General features: G+C 40.3%; 1 protein-coding gene across 1 annotated transcript in view; it reads left to right on the top strand.

Annotated features, from left to right (window-relative positions):
• The window catches only part of PAX2 (paired box 2), a 148,497-nt gene that overhangs the window by 58,351 nt on the left and 67,592 nt on the right, over window positions 1-22,554 (top strand). The window contains exon 5 of the mRNA XM_015819793.1: window positions 14,890-15,009. Coding sequence (XP_015675279.1) covers window positions 14,890-15,009 — 120 coding nt within the window. The remainder of the gene's footprint in view (window positions 1-14,889; window positions 15,010-22,554) is intronic.

Here is a 22,554-nt window from a genome sequence, read left to right as displayed (position 1 = left end):
GAATCACTGAAAATTTTATGAATGAATGTATAATTTAACCAAATAAATCTTTTGATGAAATGCTTAAATATTACGCATCAACGCAAGGCATCCTCTTGAGCAACAACTGATGTGCTGTTCCTTAATATTATGGAAGCTTATTTCTCTGAATCACAGAGCTCTTCTGTATTAATGGTGTCTTATTTTACCCATAAAATTGTTGCCCACACTTCTTTATAGTTTTTAAAGCTGAAAAATAACTCTTCCTACTTTCTGAATAAGAGTGAGTGACAGGAATCGATACAAGCTCAGACAGAGTTACTATTCCAAGATTTGAAATAAAGTCCTAGTATATGTGTATGTAATGAAACCCCACTGTTGTTCCTGTTAAGAAAATATTTATTGTCATCAAAGAATAAGAGTTTATGCCAGCTGCATTTCTACCCCAAATTTTCCTTCTTCAACTGCATCTCTTAGTATTATATTTTTGGAGCTGGTGTATGAGAAAATGTGTATCTGAAATAATTGTGGGTAACAGATGGCTTATTTTTGAGGCCCTGGAGCCATTTGCAGCTGTGATTGCTAGGAATTTGTAGCGTAGTTTGTAAAAATATATAAAAATGTATTAGAAACTTTAAAATAATCAGTTTTAACTTCCCAAACATGAGAGAATTGCAGCCCATGTCAGTCAATAGTCCTATTTGATGTAGCCTTCAGCCACAAGAAATCCCCAGCCTCCAAACAGAAACTTAAATGACAAACCAGATAACAGTATAATAATGTGCATAATATACATAAAACAGCACGGTATGCATGAAAATCTACAATAGTCTTTGATTTATACATCACAAGTAGAAACTGAGTTCAGTTTTTCTGTACTTGCAAGTGCACTGGGCAGTTTCCAGACAAGACTCCTTTCCAAATCTTATTGCTGAAAAGATTTGTTTCGCTGTTACCTTGGTACACAATTCTTGCAGTGCTTTGATTTAAATGATTAGAAACATGCCTACCTAGAGAGGAGAAAACATTAAATGAAAAGATAGAATAGCACTTCTTAGAACAGCGGTTCTCAACCTATGGATCGCGACCCCATTTGGGGTCGATCAACCATTTCACGGGGGTCGCCAAGCAAGGCTGTCTGCCATTTTTTCCCCCTTTTCCGGTGGGTGCCTTACCTCCCTTGAGCTGGGCCAGCTGGTGGTCGGCCTGCTCCATCTCTGCCGCTTGCCAGCTACGCCTCGGCCGGCGCAGGGGGCGGAACCACGCATGCGCGGCGCTCCCGAGCAAGGAAAGTCCTCGACTTACGACCGGTTGGGTAGTCCTCGACTTACGACCAGTTTAGTCCTCGACTTACGACCGGTTTAGTCTTTGACTTACGACCAGTTGGGGGTCGCGGCATTAAAAAGGTTGAGAACCACTGTCTTAGAAGGAAAGAGAGTCTTTAAAGAATATCCCACAATTTTAATTTAAGAGGACTTCATGTAAATACTTGTACTTGACAGGCACTAGCAGAGGACTAGAGTCAGTATGATAACTGGATTTGTACCAGATTTCCATCTAACATGTTAAAACGATTTGGAACAGGAAAATACATTTGATTTTGATTCTTTTTTATAGCACATGCTGCTACTCATAGGGTTTTGTCGTCATTTTGAATATACAGGTATATGACCATAATGACTTATGATCATAACTGAGCCCAAAATTTCCATTGCTAAACAAGACAGTTGTTAAGTGAGTTTGGCCCCATTTTTATCATCTTTGTTTTGCCAGAGTTGTTAAGCAAATCATGTGTTCATTAAGCGAATTGGATTTCCCCATTGCTTGTTAGAAGATGGCTGAGAAGATTACAAATAGTGACCACATGATCTGAGATGGTGCAACTGTCATAAATATATGTCAAGAATTTTGATCACTTGATCATGGGGAGGGTGCAATGGTCTTAAGCATGAAAAATGATCCTAAGTCTTTTTTTTCCCCCGGTGCTGTTGTAATTTTGAATGATCAGTAAATGAATGGTTGTAAGTTGAGGGCTATCTGTACATGCTTTTCCTAAAAGTCATATTTTATGGCATTAAAATGCCACAACAGTGGAATTCTTATATAAATAAAGCTTAGGTAATGCCAGAAAGAAGAAAAGGTTTCATAGCCATTCTTTGTGGAAGAGCCAACACGAACAGCAATACAGCCATTCGAAAATGAAATACCGTACAAGTATGAGGAACACTACAACCAAATTCACAATTTAGTGCATGAGATCCAACTCAAGAGTATCCTAGTACACAGATTATATCAAGGAAATAGCTGAAGTAAATTGTTATTTGTTTCAACTAAATATTCAACACATTTGGATTTTTAAACCTTTTAAAAAGAGAAATCATGTGGGAAAGTGAGCCTGGAAATTAATATAGGACATTACTGATATTAAATGTAGCATATTTAAGGAGATCTCATCTTGAATAAAAGATAACGTATGGATTGCTTAGTGATGTGCTTATTAAAAGCAAAGAATATAAAACATAGAATAACACTGTTGGAAGGGACCTTGGAAGTCCTGTAGTCCAACCCCCTGCTTGAGCAGGAGACCCTATATCAGGGGTCTTCAACCTTGGCCACTTTAAGACTTGTGGACTTCAACTCCCAGAATTCCTCAGCCAGCTTTGCTGGCTGAGGAATTCTGGGAGTTGAAGTCCACAAGTCTTAGTGGCCAAGGTTGAAGACCCTGGCCCTATACCATTTCAGTCTGTTTTTGAAAACTTCCAGTGATGGAGTACCCACAACTTTGGAAGTCAAGCTACTTCATTGGTTGATTGCTCTCACTGTTAGGAAATTTCTCCTTAGTTCTAGGTTGCTTCTCTCCTTAGTTAGTTTCCAACCATTGTTTCTTGTCTTATTTTCTGGTGCTTTGGAAAATAGTTTGACCTCTTTGTCTTTGTAAGAGCCCCTCAAATATTGGAACAGTGCTATCATGTCACCCTTAGTCCTTCTTTCCACTATACTGGACATACTCAATTCCTGCAACGATTCTTCATATGTTTTAGCTTACAGTCCTTGTTGCTCTTCTTTGCACCTATTCAAAAACATAGACTGCAAACTGAATATGAGCAAACAATAGTGGCTCAAAAAAAGTTACAAAAAGGATACAATACGTCTAACTACCTTAATAATAAGTTAAATTCAATGTTAAGATACATCAACAAAAATGTGATTTCCACGTCTGCTTCAGTCTCATCCTCCCTCAAGTACCGGGTCCATTTTGGGGACACATTTTAAAAACAATTCAGCCCAACTGGAACAAGTTCAAAGAAAGATGATGAGGATAATAAGATGATTGTTATATGAAGGAAGATTGAAAGAGCTGGATATGTCTAGCACTGAGAGAAATATGACTGAAGGACAGATCTTCAAACATTTCTTAAAGGATGTCACAAGAAAATGGCCAAGACTTGTTTTCTTTTGTGAAAATCATGAGACTAATGCAGTGGTGGCGAACCTATGGCACGCGTGCCAGAGGCAGCACTCAGAGCCCTCTCTGTGGGCACACGCGCCATGCCCCAGAGATGGCAACCATCCCTCTTTAACCAGCTGCCCGCTAACTCGCCGAGGTCCCACATGGCTGGATGCATCCCAGCACCCATGCGCTCGCTGGCCTCTGTGTGCAGGGGCCGATGGTGTCAGGCAGCAGCCGTCCCGGCCCCTGCCTCACCTTGCCCTGTGACAATGGCACCCCTGCCCTACCTCGCCTCACCTTGCCTCACCTCACCCTGCAGGACAAGCCTCCTGCCCACCACCCCACTTGCCAGAGACCCCCTGGATCTCCCCCAACCCTGCCTGGCCCTCACAGGTGTCCCTCCCCACGAGCAACATTGAGGTGATCATGCCCACCTTGGCCACACCCACCCAATCTGCCATGACCACCACAGCCACGCCCACCCAGTGGGCCACACCCACCTGGCACCCAGTGATAAATAAGTGGCTTTTGGGTTGCAGTTTGGGCACTCGGTCTCTAAAAGGTTCGCCATCACTGCTTTAGGCCTCCGCCGCTGTGTGCAACAACAAAAAAAGGTTCAATCAATCAGTCAATTTCAACTTCTCGTGGGAAAAAAAAAAGTTCTTGCAAAGTTGGAATTGATTGATTGAACTTTTTAGTCCCACCCAGTCTATTACCACTGCAGCCATGCCCACCCAATGGGCCACACCCACCCGGCACTTGACGATGCATAAGTGGGTTTTGGGTTGCAGTTTGGGCACTCGGTCTCTAAAAGGTTCGCCATCACTGCTCTACCGCAAGAAAAAAGTTCTTTTCCATAAGTGCAGTTCAAGAGGGAAAAGCTAATTTTGTTAGGTTATATCAAAGTAAAAGCTAGATAGCCCTTGGTCTGAAATGTAGATTCCTGCACAGGGCAGCAGATTGAATTTGAAGATCTCATTGACTTGCTCCAAGTCTACAGATCTAGACCAGAAATACTTTCTGAAGCTGGGCCAGATAAATATGCTATAATGTAGACAGAGCCTCTCTCCATAGCAAAGAGCTATTTAGTTCCGGGATCCTTTTGTTCTATCATTCTGTAGAAGTTAAAATTGTTCTGGTTATCTGTATTTTTTCTATGAATAAAACCCAGTGCTTTGAAGAAAAATATTTTTTAACGTGAATAGCACAATCTATTATCACAGCACGTCAATCAACTATTATTTTTGAAAGACACATCTGTGCTGACTGCATTGAGAGGAAACGGCACAATGCGAACAGAAACTTAACACGTTCTAGAAACAGAATTATTAGCTCAAGTAAGTGATATAAATCCCAACAGATTTTAAGCAATTAGCTCTTCACCAGGAAACTGACAGAAAAAAGTTATCTCACATTTATTGTAAGTTTAGCTACCACTGTAGAAGCCAGTAGGTCAGTCACTCAATTTAGAGATGGTCATCTAAGAAATTGTAACTGATGTGGCTAATTTTTTTTCCTGGCAATCCTTTGATGAAAAGCAAATTCCTTCAAAGACTTCCTTTATATCATTTGGCCTAAAAAAATAGTCTCTTTGCAATGTTTGGCTTCCATTGTCTCTCCCCCCACCCCAACACTTTTAAAATTGATTTTTTGCACATCATTATTTCCCTAAGCTCTTTCATGTGGAGTTTGCAACTTTTATGTGCAAACACTGTTCTAATAATATGAAAGATTTTAATCAAGCTCTTTACAATATTGATAGCCACTAATATTTTGAGCATTTTTATAACAATTGTCATTATCATTTTTTTCTGTAAAAGTAAATAGTTCTAATTCTCAACTTGACTTTTAAAACATTTTTTTTTTAAAAAAAAAAATTCTTTTATGGATTAAATACTACCTTTGTTTGCTAATTTTCTTTTACAGGGAAAGGGAGTTTGCCTCTTTATAGATAATAAACTAAATGACAAACCATTTAGCTAAATTTAGATAATGGTAATATTTCTCATGATCCTATTATATGCAATACATGTTCCATGCATGGGCTTATGCCCAAAGAACACCCAAGTTATACATGCATTAGATGTAAACTGTGTGAACTACTGGAGGAAAAAGTAAGAGACTTAGAGGCAACTCTAGCCAAACCCCAATGTACAAAAGAAAGCTCTACCCAAACTGAACCAAATAATGAACAAATAACTCTCAGAGGATTTGACCCTACTGATAAACCCTTGGAGGAAGACAAATGGAGGTATGTCACACATAGAAGGAAACACAACAATCAAAGGAAGAAGCAGCATACATCTAATAAACCCCTACTGCCCAATCTAACCCAACCAGAAGCAGCCCCATTAAAAGTGAGCAATCGATCTCTCCCCTTAGTTGAAAATACACAGACCCACAACCTCCCCCTCAAAGAAAACATGCAGACATCTAGCAAAAAAACCACACCAAACATCCCTAAAAGAGTCACATCGACAAACACACCTGAGATAAACAGAAAAGCACCCCAGATTGCACCCCCCCCAAAAGGAAGGCGAGTGTTGGTGATAGGAGATTCTAGTCTCAAAGGAACAGAATCAGCCATCTGCAGGCTGGACATACAATCCAGGGAGGTATGCTGTCTCCCTGGAGCAAAAATCAAAGATGTGGCAGACAACCTAACCAAAATAATTAGGCCCACAGATTACTACCCTTTCCTCCTCCTTCACATTGGGATGAATGACACAACAAAGAACCTAAGTACAGTATTGAGAGATTATAAGCAACTAGACAATAAAGTTAAGGAGCTAGGAGCACTAGTAGTGTTGTCATCAGTACTCCCAACAAAAGGCCTACACCCATTGAGGGGAAAAAAAGTATTTTAGAAATAAACCACCGGCTAAAGGGTTGGTGTCGCCAAGAAAAATTTGGTTTCCTGGATCATGGACTGCACTTGAAGGATTCTTGGCAAGGGATGGGCTGCACCTCACTAAAACAGGGAAAAATGTACTCTGAAAAAGACTGGCCCAATTCATCAGGAGGGCTTTAAACTAAAATCGAGGAGGAAGGATGACCAATCTCTCTAGAACACAAAACCAGTCATAAATCCCAAGAAAACAAATCAAACAATGAGGTAGGAAGTGATGAGAAAAAAAGAAAACCTCAAACAACAATAAGAAGATGCAGGAAACATACCCATAGACAGGCATAAAGGTCTTAAATGTTTATATACAAATGCTCAAAGCTTGGGGAACAAACAGAGTGAACTAGAAGCAATAGTACATAAGGGCATGTATGACATAGTTGGCCTTACAAAAACCTGGTGGGACAAAACCCAAGACTGGAACGTACTGATGGATGGATACAAATTGTTCAAAAGAAACAGATCTACAAAAAGAGGAGGTGGAGTTGCACTATATGTAAGAGAACATTACATATCTATAGAAATGCACATGATCAAAGATAAAATCCCTCCAGAATATTTATGGGTCAATATAAAAGGAAAAAAGTGACATAGGTGTCTACTACAGGCCACCCAACCAATCAGAAGAAATAGATCAACTCTTTGCCAAGCAGCTAACCAGCTATGTAGGAAGTATATAATGAGAGACTTCAACTATCCAGATATCAACTGGGAGACAAACTCTGCAGCGAGTGGGAGATCAAACAGATTCTTAACCAACCTAGCCAACAACTTTATTTTCGAAAAGGTGGAGGAGGGAACTAGAAGTAAAGCTATACTGGACTTAATTATTACTAATCGAGAAGAAGCAATAGAGGGAGTTGAAGTTGCTGGAACCTTGGGTGAAAATGACCACGTCATGCTGAAATTCAATATAATGCAAACGTAAGCAATAGAAAATAATCCAACCAGAGTTTTAAACTTCAAAGGTTTTGATTTAAACAAACTCAAAGAGAACGTAGGAAAGATTCCATGGATGTAAATCCTAAAGGGAAAAACAATACAAGAAGCATGGGAAACTGAAAAATATGATCATAAAAGCCCAGTCCAGCACAATACCACTGAAAAAGAAAAACAAGAAATTCAAGAAGAAACCAGCATGGCTCTCTGACAAACTGAAAGACAAAAAGGACAAGTACAAAAAATGAAAAGAGGGACACATACCTAAGGCTGATTATCAGCAGACAGCCAGAACATGCAAAGATGAAATCAGGAAAGCAAAGGCTCAGAATGAACAAAGACTTGCAACAGAAATCAAGGATAATAAAAAAAGTTTATTTCAAGAAATTAAAAACAAGAAAAAAGTCAAGGAAACTGTAGGTCCACTAAAGAGAGAAGGTAGCAAGGAAGTAACAGGCAGTAGGGAGAAAGCAGAGCTGCTTAACTCATTCTTTGCATCAGTCTTCAGACAAAAAGAAATTATAGTCCAACATACCAAAAAAAAACCTGCAAAAGTCAAACTAGAAACAAAATTAAAATAAGCAAGAAAATGGTAAGAGAACACCTATCCGACCTTGATGAATATAAATCACCAGGACCTGACAGATTACATCCCAGAGTTCTGAAGGAGCTGGCAGATGTTATCTCAGAACTATTGCACCATATCTTTCAAAAATCCTGGGGGGAAAAAACAGACCCAGGAAACTACAGACCAATCAGTCTAACATCAATACCTGGGAAGTTCCTGGAAAAGATAATCAAAAAACAGATCTGCGAACAACTAGAAGCAAACAAAGTTATAATCAGTAGCCAGCACAGGTTTGTCAAAAACAGATCATGCCAAAACAATCTTATTTCTTTCTTTGATAAAGTGACTAAATCAGTAGACCAGCGAAATGCTGTGGACATAGTATACTTAGATTTCAGTAAGGCATTTGACAAAGTAGAACACAACCTGCTGGTTAGTAAGCTAGAAAAAGGTGGGATAGACAACATCACCACCAGATGGATCTGTAGCTGGCTGACAAACCATACTCAGCGAGTAGTCTTCAATGGTACTACTGTCTTAGGCCCAGTATTCTTCAATATCTTCATCAAAGATGAGGGAATAGAAGGGGAACTCATCAAATTTGCAGATGACACTAAACTAGCAGGAATAGCCCCAGAAGACAAGCTTCGGAGACAAGCTTCGGATCTAAAAAGATCTTGACAAACTTAAACAATGGGCCCTATCCAACAAAATGAGTTTTAATGTGGAGAAGAGCAAAGTTTTACATTTAGGCAGGAAAAATCAAAGGTACAAGTACATATTAGGCAAAACCTGGCTCTAAAACAATAACTGTGAGAGGGACCTTGGAGTCCTAGTGGATGATCACTTTACTATGAGCCAGCAGTGTGCAGCAGCTGCCAAAAAAGCTAATACAGTCCTGGGTTGTATAAACAGAGGCATAGAATCAAGATCACACAAAATATTAGTACCGCTTTATAAAATCCTAGTAAGACCACACCTGGAATACTGCAACCAATTTTGATCACCATACTACAAAAAAGATGTTGAAACCTTGGAAAAAGTTCAGAGAAGAGGAACTAAGATGATCAATGGCCTGGAGACTAAAACATCTGAAGAACGGTTGCAGGACTTGGGTTTGGCTAGTCTAAAGAAAAGAAGAAACAGGGGCGACATGATAGCAGTATTCCAGTATCTGAGGGGCTGCCACCAAGAAGAGGGTGTCAAACTATTCTCCAAAGCGCCAGAGGGCAGGACAAGAAACAATGGTTGGAAACTAATCAAAAAGAGAAGCAACCTGGAATTAAGGAGAAACTTCCTAACAATGAGGACAATTAAGCAGTGGAACAGCTTGCCTTCAGAAATCATGGGTGCTCCATCACTGGAGGTTTTTAAGAAGAGACTAGACAGTCACTTGTTTAAAATGGTATAGGTTCTCCTGCATGAGCAGGGGGCTGGACTAGAAGACCTCCAAGGTCCCTTCCAGCTCTATTCTATTCAATATTAAGCTGAAATTGGCTAATCTGACACAATGCTAGAGGAAACAGTTAAAAAAACTCTTGCTGTTAACACAGTTACAGTTCAATGAAATTGCTTCAAAACCTTTGCTAAACCATTTAGTACACATCTGAACAAGGATGACCTGATGACAAAGTTAAGAGCAGATTGTTAACTAACAACAAGGGGACAGGAGAAAGATAGTTTTGAGGCAAAACAACTCCTTGACCTTGACTGACAAACTGTTATTGAACTTTTATCAGATTTCTTTCATTATTCCAAACCAGATTTTTAAAACAAGTTTCTCCCTCAAACAGAAGTGTTTTTACATTATCTAGGTTAAACGATCTACTTCAGACCTCATAAATATTCCTTATGTAGAGTTCCATTGCTTCTGCTCAGATGCATATCAGAACAATAATCCACATCCAATTAACCAGTGGAACAGCTTGCCTCCAGAAATTGTGGGGGCTCCATCACTGGAGATTTTTAAGAAGAGGCTGGACAGTCACTTGTCTGAGATGGTGTAGGTCCTTCTGCTTGAGCAGGGGGCTGGACTAGAAGACCTCCAAGGTCCCTTCCAGCTCTATTCTATTCCTATTCCTATTCTACTGATAATAGTGGCTAACAAAATAGGCTGCCTCTCTTTTGCTAGATGCAGTGGTTGGACTGAATCGAGATTGTATAGTTCCTACTAGAGAAGATTCCTGCAGAAACTTCTAAGAAAGTTGCTAGGTCAACTTGCAATTGCCATCAGACGTTAATGGGATTTAATTTGCTGTAATCTGGAACGGCCAGTCGTCGCTGTAGGAAGTGGAATGGTAGTTTCTAATCTTACTGGATTTATGCATGCATCTTGATCTGTGTGTTTTAATTTACACATTCTATTTGCTGTCTAGGCATTTATATTTTGCTCATTTCCTAGCCCGTGATGCCCCAATTTGTTATTACAGTATTGGTGATCTTAGTAAGTGTGTAGTAGGACATAGAAGTGGTCACAATGTGCATACGTAACTTCAATGTATTGCCCAAGGGGGTGGGGATATTCATGAAGAGTGTAGAGTGAATCTGCTCAAAAAGAGACCACAGTTTCAATCTATTTAAAATTAAAATAAACAACTTCAGTCTGCTTTAAACCTCTCATAAATTAACTAAATTTTGTGCCTAAACGTTAGCTCAGCAGGAAAGACCAAGGTTTTCCCCCCCAGAAAATTGCATAAGGTTTATGTTCAAAATCTGACAGTTTCTTCCTCCTGTCAGAGAAGACATGTACAGTATATCTGAAAAAGATCTAGGTATCTTAGTAGTTCACAGGTGTGATGTGTTCACAAGGCAAACATTACTGTGGGATATATTCATTAGACTTGTAGTCCAAATTGTGGGAAATAATTCTTCTGCCTTCTTCAGACTGTTCTTGGAATACTAGGTCCAGTATCACAAAATAATAGGGTTGGAAGGGACCTTGGAGATCTTCCAGTCCAACCCTCTGGTCAAGGCAGGTGTCCTTATAGCATCCCAGACAATTGGTTGTCCAATCTTTTCTTGAAAACCTCCAGCAATGGATCATTCACATCTCTGGGAGGCAAGCTGTTCCATTGATTAATTATTGTCACTGTCAGGAAATTACTCCTTAGTTCCACTTCTCCCTCTGACAGATTCCTACCCATTGCTTCTTGTCCTGCCCTCAGGTGCTCTGGAGAATAAATCAACTGTCCTCTTCCCTGTGACATCCTTTCAAGTATTGGAAGACTGTTATCATATCACCCCTAACCCTTCTCTTTGTTAGGCTAAACATACCTAACTCACTTAGCTGTTCATTGTATGATTTGGCCTCCAGACCCTTATCATCTTTATTGCTCTTCTCTGCATGCTTTCTAGTGGTCCACCAGGACTTCTAGATGCCTCTCATAGGAACTACTGTTGAGCCAAGTACTGTCCATTCTGTACCTGTGCATATGGTTTTTTCTGGCTAGGTGTAGGGTAGTGATGGCGAACCTTTTAGAGATTGAGTGCCCCAAAACCGCTCCCCACCCCTGTTCCTGCTCCGCCCTGCCCACTGGGCCATCCACCACCTCCACGGCCCGCCACAGATCACCCAGGCAACCCAGCACCGCCATGGTGGCCACGCCCTCTGCCCATGCATCACAGCATCATCTGTGTGTGACGGGGGGCAAGGGCAGAGTCTTGTCCCTGCTGCCCGGCCACCATGTCCTTGGCTGCACTGCTTCGCGTGGGCTGCGCCCAGGGGTGACTCTCTGGGGAGGCTGCTGGTGAAGAGGGGGCCGTGGGAGGAGACAGGGCTGGGGAGACGGTGCGTGTGCCCACAGAGAGGGCTCTGAGTGCCGCCTCTGGCACCCGTGCCTTAGGTTCACCACTGCTGGTGTAGGGCCTTACTCTTCTCATCACTGAACTGCACCTAGTTGGATAAGGCCCAATGCTCAAGTCTGTCAACATTCTTCTAAATCTTAGGTCTATCTTCCAAAGTGTTAGCAATTCCCTCTAGCTTGGTATCTGCACATTTGATGAGTACCCCTTCAATTCACCTTACCTAGGTCATTTATGAAGATGTGGAAGAGCACTGGGCCCAAGAGAAAACCTTGAGGTACCTGAAGGAGATGAATAGGCTAAGTCCAAGGTTGGGGGTAAATGTGTCACCTGTTTGGAATTGTTGTGCGGCCGCAAGAAACCCAAGTCCAGTCGCCTGTGAATTTGGTGGATCTTTATTAAGTGCCAATGTAGCTTGATCGTTAGTAGACCAGATTCATGGGTGTAGTTAGCATGTAATAAATTTTTAGTGTTTTGAACTCAATTCCTGTACCTGGTCACTTGCATCTATCACTGCATGCTTTCTTCCATGTAGATGTAGTTCCATTGGGGACCAACTGCAAATCCTAAAAAAGGTCACACAGTATAAAGAAAGGAATGGATTTGTTCATTATTTTCCCATATAGTAGGCTCTGAACTAAGGAATAGATATTGTAAAGAAATAGCTATGAAGAGGAATTTCCTGACAGTCGAAGCTGTTAGCCAATGGCATGGATTGCCTCACCAGGCGGTTGGATATGTATCCAAAATGCTTGCAATTCTCCACTGAACTAGTTATTAAGCTTAATTTATTCTGAGATCCTGCCCAAATGTAATTCTAAAAAAACAAGAACAAGTTGTAGGTTCTGGATTGGTTAATTTTATTTATTTATTCATTCATTCATTCTGTTTTAGTGCTGCCACAATCAAAAGATTCTTGGTTGTACACAATACATTTCAACCTGAAACATACACAATAAAGAGCATTTAATGTATATATAATAAAATAAATAGTAATAATAAATAACTTTCATAAATATACATTTAAATCCCTTGCGCAATATCCAAAAGCAATCATACAACGTCATTGTCCTAATTAAGCCAAACTAAAGGCCCTCTGGAAGAATTCTGTCACCATCTTCCAATAGGTGATAAACCTCATAGGGTAGAGATGGTAGAGAAGTCTAACTAGGGAAACATAATGAGTGATCACCATTAATTTTCCCTGGGATGTTCACTTAGGTCAATTCCAGTTGGAGAATATCGTCCCAAAGGCTTAGTAGGTCAAAGTAGCACTTTAAACACTAATTGGGAATCTTTTGGCAACCAATGCAGGGCTCACAACTCACAATTTTTATTAGTATGACACTAGTAACATTTAAAGTGCTTATATTTATACTCTTGAACCATAAAATAATATTCTGTGTAGGTTTTTAAAATATATGTCTGTCAGAATATATATATATGTTTGCACTCCAGTTCAAACAAGGGGAGGCGGGACATTTAAGGCAATTATGGTCACTTAGGATGAATGGCCCTATCACACGGTCAATGTGTAAAAAACTAGGTTAGCAAGGCTTATAAGAGATCTTTCTCCACCCCAATGTTTACTCTGAAGACGCTGGCAGTGGACCAGCGAAAGCTAAGTTTGTTTTAACATTGTAAATAGTTGTTTTTATTGTTTTAATTTTTTTAACAATAAACAGCTGATTTATATTTATCCCGGAGTTCGAAGATTGTGTAGTATTGAATAGATATGCCCAGGATTCAGATAAAATGTGGAGTGACCCTAGACCAGGGGTCTTCAAACTTGGCCCTTTTATGACTTGTGGACTTCAACTCCCAGAATTCCTCAGCCAGCGTGCCTGGCTGAGGAATTCTGGGAGTTGAAGTCCACAAGTCATAAAAGGGCCATGTTTGAAGACCCCTGCCCTAGACCATACACTTGACTTATAATGTGCTGGTTAAATGAGATTCAAATTTTTGTGGAAAAATCTCCAATTCCCAAAAAATGGCCGGTCAATATTGGATTGAACAAACTGCAGTTCTTAAGCTAATTTTGTGTCACCTTGTGCTAGAGAGACCTCTGGTAAAAAGAACTATATCCCATCACCAAAGCTGCTTGAGAGAAGGAGTGCAAATGTATTATCAGGGAATCCCTTTATGCAGTTCTTAAAACAAAACAAAAAATGAGAGAGGGAGGGAGGGAGGGAGGGGGAGAGAGAGAGAGAGAGAGAGAGAGAGAGAAATATCTAATATTCACCTCTGATATATATGATTTGGTTTCTGCAAAAACCTCTGAAGATTTGATAGGCTAATTTAGGATTCCTTAAACAGAATTTCTTTTTTAATGAAGACCTTGGATCTCCTATAGTCCAACCCCTTGCCCAAGGCAAAAGATTTAATTCCATCCCAGACAAATGGCTGTCCAATCAAAACCTCTTGCTGGAGGTTTTCAAGAAAACATAGGACAATGTTGCCCATGATGAAATAAGATCTCCTGCCTTGGGCAGGGGGTTGGACTAGAACAGGGGTAGGCAACCTTGACTCTTTTATGACTCGTGGACTTCAACTCCCAGAATTCCTGAGCCAGCCATGCTGAGGGGAAAGTAAAAGGTTTCCAAGCTGAGCCATGCTGGCTCAGGAATTCTGGGAGTTGAAGTCCATGACTCATAAAAGAGCCAACGTTGCCTACTCCTGGACTAGAAGAACTTCACGGGTCCTTCAAGCCATATGAGTCTGTGATTCCATGATTTGCTTGAAAAAGAACTCCATTACAATAAATGGACTATAATATTACAGTGGAAGCTAGAGTCTGAAGCCAATTAGGAATACAGAGTAAGTACATATTCACCCATGCTCTCCCACAATTTTGGGCCTCAAATGGCCCGATGCCTTTTGTATCTCTCTCCTCCACCCCCAGTGCCAAATATAATAGCTGGAAGATCTAGCTGGAAGGAAGGAGCACCATTCCACCAGCTGCCAGATTTCTGCTCCAGCTGCTGCACCCACCTCAGATACCCAAGTTTGGTAATTGAGTTTCCCATTACCAAAATCTAGGTAGACTTGGAAATATTAAGATAGGAAATGTAAGACATTTTTGAAAGTGATTCACAATGGGTGACCCTCTTAAACACGTATTTTTGGATCTTGGTTACCTGGAACTGGTCTCTTGGCAAGGTCTTCAAATGAGGCTGGGGGTATATGTCACTTCCTAGCTGCTGGGTCCTGTTCTTCTGAGCCCTCTTCCTTTCTCATTTTGTCCAGTTCCCAGTACAGCTTCCCCTCCTGTCTCCAGTGCCTCCAATGATCCAGTGGGCTCCTACTCCATTAATGGGATTCTGGGGATTCCTCGATCAAATGGTGAGAAGAGGAAACGTGATGAAGGTAGGGCAAAGCTTTTTCCTGCTTTATTGGTTCACCTCACTCCTTTGGGAAACTAGTTGGAACCCCAATAAGCTGAGAAACTATTCAAAATAAAGTAGGAAAGCAGTTTGAATATCATAATCCAGAATACTTTTTTGAAAGCAACTCTCACTAAATTGAGCAGGTAGAGTTCACCTATAAGCATAGCAGGATGACGGTACATGTTGTTAAATGCTGTATTGAAGCAATTTTAATTCTGCTGGCCCTACAGGTAGTCCTGGACTTATGACCACACATTTCCATGGCTAAGCAAGACGTTTGTTAAGTGAGTTTTACCCCATTTTATGGCCTGTCTTGCCACAGTGGTTAAGTGAATCACTGCAGCTGTTAAATTAGTCACACAATTGTTAAGTGAATCTGACTTCCCCGTTGACTTTGCTTGCCAGAAGGTCTCAAAAAGTGATCAGCCCAGGACACTGCAACCGTCATAAGTACATGCCAGTTGCCAAGCATCTGGATTTTGATCACATGACCATGGGGATGCTGCAACTGTTGGAAGTATGAAAAATGGTCGTAAGACCCTTTTTTCAGGGCCACTGTAATTTTGAGGGGGTCACTTAACAAATGGTTGTAAGTTGAGGACTACCTGTAATCGTAGAAGACCAGAATCTTGGTAGCTGGAAAGGATGTAAGTGTGAAAAAGAGTCCAATCTTTAAAAGAGAAATTTGGTAGGATTCTAACTGGCCCCGTTATTTCAGCGGCCTCCATTCTATTCTACCTCCAATGCAGTTCTATTCTTAATTGTGTATGTCTTTGATATTCCCTGGTTCAATTCACATTATGTAAAATACTTTAAATCCAAGTGAACAGAAATTGACTTTTGTGTCCACGTAACATGTTGTGCCCAAGCAAATAAGTCTATTCAGCTAAACGAGGGGTAGGCAACCTTGGCTCTTTTATGACTCGTGGACTTCAGCTCTCAGAATTCCTGAGCCAGCCATGCTGAGGGGACAGAGAGAGGTTTCCAAGCTGAACCATGCTGGCTCAGGAATTCTGGGAGTTGAAGTCCACGAGTCAAGGTTGCCTACCCCTGAGCTAAACCCAATAGCCTGATACAGCCTGCTCACCCAAGGGCTTGATTCACCTCAGCTGCTGTATCAGAAACAACCTTCCCTATTCCAACAGATTGTGCAGACTCAGCCTCTGGGTTGCTCAGCATGGGGTTTTCAAACAACACTCTGTAGAACCCTTCACTTCAGTGGGAAGTCAACGGAGTTCCGGGCACAAAAAGTAGATGGAGGCAGCCAAGTTTTTATCCTTAAAAGATGGCTCCGTGATCAAGTTCTATTTTTTTCTTTCTTTTAAACTAACAGATTGTGTGATTTGAAAATATTTGAAAACCCATCTTGGAAAGCATATGCAAAACATAGAGGGAGTTGTTAGTGAGGTTATGGGGAGGACAAGTTCTGCAAAGATACATTTTTGAAAATTTTTCTCCCGGCAATCCTATAAATGAAACTGAATAGACTGAATTTACCTTCAGAAATAGAACATAGAATAATAGAGTTGGAAGGCACCTTGACGGTCTTCTAGTCCAACTCCCTGCTCAAGAGGAGACTCTAGACCATTTCAGACAAATGGTTGTCCAGTCTCTTTTGAAAGCCTCCAGTGATGCCTTCTGACAGCAAGCCATTCCACTGGTTAATTGTTCACATGGTCAGGAAATTCCTCCTTAGTTCTAGGTTGCACCTCTCCTTGATTAGTTTCCATCTATTGTTTCTTGTGTTGCCTTTTGGTACTTTGGAAAATAGTTTGACCCCTTTAAATATTGAAACGGTGCTATAATGTCACCCCTACTCCTCCTTTTCTCTAGAGTAGACATATCCAATCCCTGCAACCATTCTTCATATGTTTTAGCCTCCAGTCCCCTAATCAATTTTGGTGCTCTTCTCTGCACTCTTTCCAGAGCCTCAACATCTTTTTTTATATTGTAGTGACCAGAACTGGCCGCAGTATTCCAAGTGTGGTCTTACTAAGTAGTGTTAGAACTTCGTGTGATCTTGATTCTATCCCTCTATTAATGCAGCCTAGGATCGCATTGGTTTTTGTGGCTGCTGACCCACACTGTTGGCTCATGTTTAAATTATTGTCCACTAGGACTCCTTAGTTACTGGCATTAAGCCACGTTTCACCTAGCATATACCTATACAGTTGGCTTTTTGCCTAAGATTAGATTAGATTAGATTAGATTTTAGATTAGATAACGTTTATTGTCATTTTTTTCCTGTGGGCACAATGGCACACATTAAAAATGAAATTTAGTTGCTTCCTCTCAAAGTGTACGTATAGTAACACACATTTAAAACATACTATATACAACATATGTATAGACCTACATCAGTGGTGGCAAACCTATGGCACGGGTGCCAGAGGCGGCACTCAGAGCCCTCTCAGTGGGCACGCGCGCCGTCGCCCCAGTCCTAGGCCTTCAGCTGAGTTTTATAAAATCTTTTTGCTTTAGGCCTCCAATCAATCAGTCAATTTCAACTTCTCGCAGGAAAAAAAAAGATCTTGCAAAGTTGGAATTGATTGAACTTTTTAGTCCCACCCAGTCTGCCGTTACCACCACAGCCATGCCCACCCAATGGGCCACACCCACCCAATGGGCCACACCCATCCAATGGGCCACACCCACCTGGCACTGAACAATGCATAAGTGATTTTGGGTTGCAGTTTGGGCACTCAGTCTCTTAAAGCTTCGCCATTACTGACCTACACCCTTACATATAAGTAACATATGAATATTATTCACTGTCCATCTTGAATACATAACGGAAGGAGGAAGCTTTAGAGTTCACAAGGTTAATACTGTATGGAACAAAGCTGTGACTGAATCTGGATGTTCTGCTTTGGATATCACAGAGCCCCCTCCTCCCAGAAGATAACAAGTGTAGAACCTTACTTTTATCTACGTTGAATCTCATTTTGTTAGACGGGGCCCAGAGTTCAAGTCTGCCAAGATCTTTTTGGATTTTGAGCTTGTCTTCTGAGGAGTTGGCTATTCCTGCCAGCTTATTTCCCTCCATGTTTGATGTAGTTCCATTAAGGACTACGTGTTGAATATGATTTGTTAGCCAGTTACAAACCCACCTGGTGGTGATGCTGTCTATCCCACATTTTGCTAGCTTGCCAAGAATTAGATTGTGGTCTACTTTACCAAATGCTTTGCTGAAATCAAAGTATACTATGTCCACAGGATTTCACTGATCACTTCATCAAAGAATGAAATATGATTTGCTTGGCATGATCTATTTTTGATGAGCCCATGTCGGCTACTGGTTATAACCTTGTTTGCTTTTAGGTGTTTGCAGATTTGTTGCTTGATTATCTTTTCCAAGATCTTCCCAGGTATTGATGTCAGGCTGATTGGTCTGTAATTTCCTGGATCTGTTTTTTTCCCCCCTGTTCCCTTTTTTGAAGATGTGGACCACATCAGCTCTTTTCCCGTCCTCAGAACTGGATCCAAGAACTTTAAAAGATATGTTTCAATGGTTCTGAAATCATATCTGCCAATTCCTTCAGAACTCTGGGATATAGTTCGTCAGGACCTGGTGATTTGAATCCATCTAGAGCTGACAGGTGTTCTGTTACCTTATTTTTTTGCATATTTTAATTTGCATTCCTATCCTGTCATTTATGGTTCTGTTTTTAGTAAGTTGAGTAGCGGTTTTTTTAATGTGAAAACAGATGCAATGAATGAATTAAACAGTTATGCTTTTTCTCTGCTGTCTATTACTGCTTTGCCATCTTCTCCCCTTAGTGAACCAGTTGTTTCTTTAACTTTTTTCTTGTTTTTTATGTATTGAAAGAAACTTTTTTTTATTATTTTTGACATTTGTTGCAAGTTTTACTTCGTTCAAAGCCTAACTTCACCTTTGCACGTTCGAGCTGTTTGTTGGTATTCTGCCTTAGTTATGCATCCCTCTTTTCATTTTTTGTACTTGTCCTTTTTTTCTCTCTTAGTGGTTTGAGAGTTCTTTGTTCAACCATGCTGGTTTCTTCTTGGTTTTCCTGTTTTTCTTTTTCAGTGTTTTTTGAATGGACTGGGTTTTTATAACCTTTTTTTTCAGAGTTTCCCATGATTCTTGAGTTGATTTCCCCTTTTAAGATTTTCATCCACGGGATCCTTCCCAAGCTCTCTCTGAATTTGTTAAAATCAGCTCTTTTAAAATCTAAAACTGGTTTGCTTATGTTCTATTGCTTGTGTCTGTTTTATATTGAATTTCATATGACATAGTCACTCTCCCCTAAAGTTCTTGCAATTTCAATTCCCTTTATTACTTCTTCTCTGTTAGTAAGAATAAGGTCCAGTATAGATGTTCCTCTAGTTACCATCTCTAAATTTTGGGTGATGAAGTTGTCAGCTGACTTAGTTAGGAATGTGTTTGATCTCCCATTTATTGCAAAGTTTGTCTCCCAGTTGATGTCTCCCAGTTAAAGTCTCCCATTACTATTGTGGTGTGTTTCCTACATATGTTGGTTAATTGGTTAGCAAACAGTTCATGTATTTCTTCTGCTTGGTTGGATGACTGTAGTGTATACCTATGGCAATGTCATTCTTTTTTTCTTGTATGTTGACACATATGCATTCTAGAAGGTTTTCGTCCTTTGTTGTGTGCATCTCTATAGAGAGGAAGTGATCTCTAATATATAATGCAACTCCACCTCCTCTTTAGTTAGGTCTGGTGTTTTTTTTATAGTTTGTATCCTTCTATCAGTACATTCCAGTCATGAGTTTCATCCCGCCAAGTTTCTGTAATGGCAATTATATCACACTTGCCCTTGTGTACTAGTATTTCAAGTTCACCCTATTTTTTCCCTAAACTTTGAGAGTTAGTGTAGAGGCATTTAAGTTCTTTATGGCTGACCCTGGGTATGCTTCCTATATCTCCTACTTTGCACCTGAGTTTTTCTTCTTTCTCTTTATTTCCTACATCCTTACATGATTGGTTATCTAGTGGGTTTTGCTTGGAATTAGGTTCTAAAGGTTGTGAAGATTGGCCACACTCCCACATCAATTTTAGTTTAAAGCCCTTGTGATAAGATGAGCCAGTCATTTTTTGAATATATTCTTTCCAGTTCTTGTGAAGTGCAGTCTATTCCTTGCCAAGGAGCCCTTTATGTAGGTAGTGCAGACCATGGTCTAGTGATGGCGAACCTTTTAGAGACTGAGTGCCCAAACTGCAACCCAAAACCCACTTATGCATCGTTGAGTGCCGGGTGGGTGTGGCCCATTGGCTGGGTGTCGCCCATTGGCTGGGCGTGGCTGCGGTGGTAACGGCAGACTGGGTGGGACTAAAAAGTTCAATCAATTAATTCCAACTTTGCAAGATCTTTTTTTTCCCCGCGAGAAGTTGAAATTGATTGATTGATTGAACCTTTTTTTTTTTGCACACGGCGGCGAAGATTTAAAGCGAAAAGGTTTTATAAAACCCAGCTGAAGGCCTAGGACTGGGGCAATGGCGCACGTGCCCACAGAGAGGGCTCTGAGTGCCGCCTCTGGCACCCGTGCCATAGGTTCATCACCACTGGTCTAGGAAACTGAAGTTCTCTTGATGACATTAGTTTTTAAGCCAGTGGTTTGTTTCTAAAATCCTTGGCTCGCTCATTGGATGTTGGCCTTTTGTTGGAAGTATAGCTGAAAATACCACTTATGCTCCTAATTCTTTAACTTTCTTCCCTAGCTGTTCATAATCTCTTGATATTGTTTCCAGATTCATTGGTTATGTCATTTGTCCCCACATGTAGGAGAAGAAAGGGGTAGAAATCTACGGCACTGATTATTTTAATAAGGTTTTCAATTACATCTTTGATTTTTGCTCCAGGGAGATGACATACTTGCCTAGATTGGCTCTCCAGTTTGCAGACTATAGTTTCTGTTCCCCTAAGAATTGAATGTCCTACCTTCAACTAATTTGTTTACTATATTTATATAGTAAATATATTTATAAACATATATGTATAAATATATTTATAAATATCTACTATATTTATATAATTTATTTACTATAAATAAATGCATGTACTGGATCATTATTTCAGTCGGAAACTCTTTCACACTGTTAGTTGTGTACATTAAAATGAAATGTTTGTGTTCATTCCCATTGATATAAATTCACTGCTGTTGTAATAAATTCCTTCATTGGGTGGGGTGTTTGATTAGATGATCTACAAGGGCCTTTCCATTCTGATTCTGTGAGATACACCGGTGCATTGTTTTGTCCATTGTCACACCTATACACAATTATACGGTTATATAATAGTGCTTTTTGCTCAGTGGGTTCATCCAAATGCAAACCTGTGCTTTTAGGAACCAGAAACACCAGAAAATGCAGATAGTTTTCATTGGTTTATTGGTGGCATCTGGTAGACATTCATCAGCATTTGTTTACTGTTGGGTCAATGGTTTAGACAGATTTTTGAAGTACTGGCATCTTTTGTCAGGATAGGAAATATTTTTAAATTAGCTAGGCCAATTGATTAAAGAAACACATATTAAACTTGGTCTTATAAGTTCAGCAAATAAAACATGATGATGTTCTGGGGGGGGGGGTTATTGCTTTTATTAGTCCCAGAGAGACAAATAGCATTATTTTTATCTGCTCTTAAGTTCTCCTAAGGGAAGATGTTCTACCTTCTTGCCTGCCCCTTGTATTTCTTTTTAAATAATTTCCTCTTCTATCTTTGGGGCAGCTTTCCAAGTTATACATTAATACTATAATTTCAGTGTCCCTAGAAAACATTTACCAGCTAGGCCTCTTTGCTGCAAATCAAAGTGTATAAAAACCCGTTTAAGTTTACAATCACTGTCTATATTATTTGCTGTTACTGTGATAGGTGCTTTTCAGGTGCTTTTACAAGGGATCTGCATCCCAATGAGCATCATTTCCTTGAAATTCTACTTCAGCCATTTTGACTGGTCAGCTGTGAGCTTGTGGGCACAATTATAATGGTGGCTCTGTGTACCACGAATGGGCATGTATGGTTCATTACCTCTCCTCCCAATGTTCCATCTGAGACAGCTGGCTTACTATGGTTACTATGGTAAGGCCCTCCGTTTCATGAAGGTTATTCCCTGAAAAGTGGAATAGGGCTGAGGTAAAAGATTTAGTAACACAGACATGGAAATAAGCAGCCTGGCCATCTGCCTCTATGTCTTTGTGCAATTGCAGGCAGTGAAAAAGGTGGAACATACAGTATCTAAGGTTTTAATATCATGTGGTATGTCTGTGGAGATTTTCAGTCATCCAGGTGCTTTTTCAAAAGGCAACTTGGACTGGGGTTTTTTTCTCCTTGAGGAAGAAGACATTTTGCTTCTCATCCAATAAGCTTCATCAGTTGTGACTGAATGGTGGGGGAAAGGATAAGTTCTGACAGGATGGGGGAGAAAATGGAAGGAGTATCAGTACCTTATCTTGAATCCCCAAACTGATGAGTCCACTTCTTCCCAAAATTTCCAGGAGTTTTATCTCTTCAGCCTTATCTTCCTTGTTCATTAGGATTAG

Source organism: Protobothrops mucrosquamatus, unplaced genomic scaffold (assembly GCF_001527695.2).
Source record: "Protobothrops mucrosquamatus isolate PMUCROS unplaced genomic scaffold, P.Mucros_1.0 scaffold988, whole genome shotgun sequence".
NCBI lineage: Eukaryota > Metazoa > Chordata > Lepidosauria > Squamata > Viperidae > Protobothrops > Protobothrops mucrosquamatus.
Note: the sequence above shows the minus strand (reverse complement) of the source record. Positions and strands in the feature narration are given on the sequence as shown.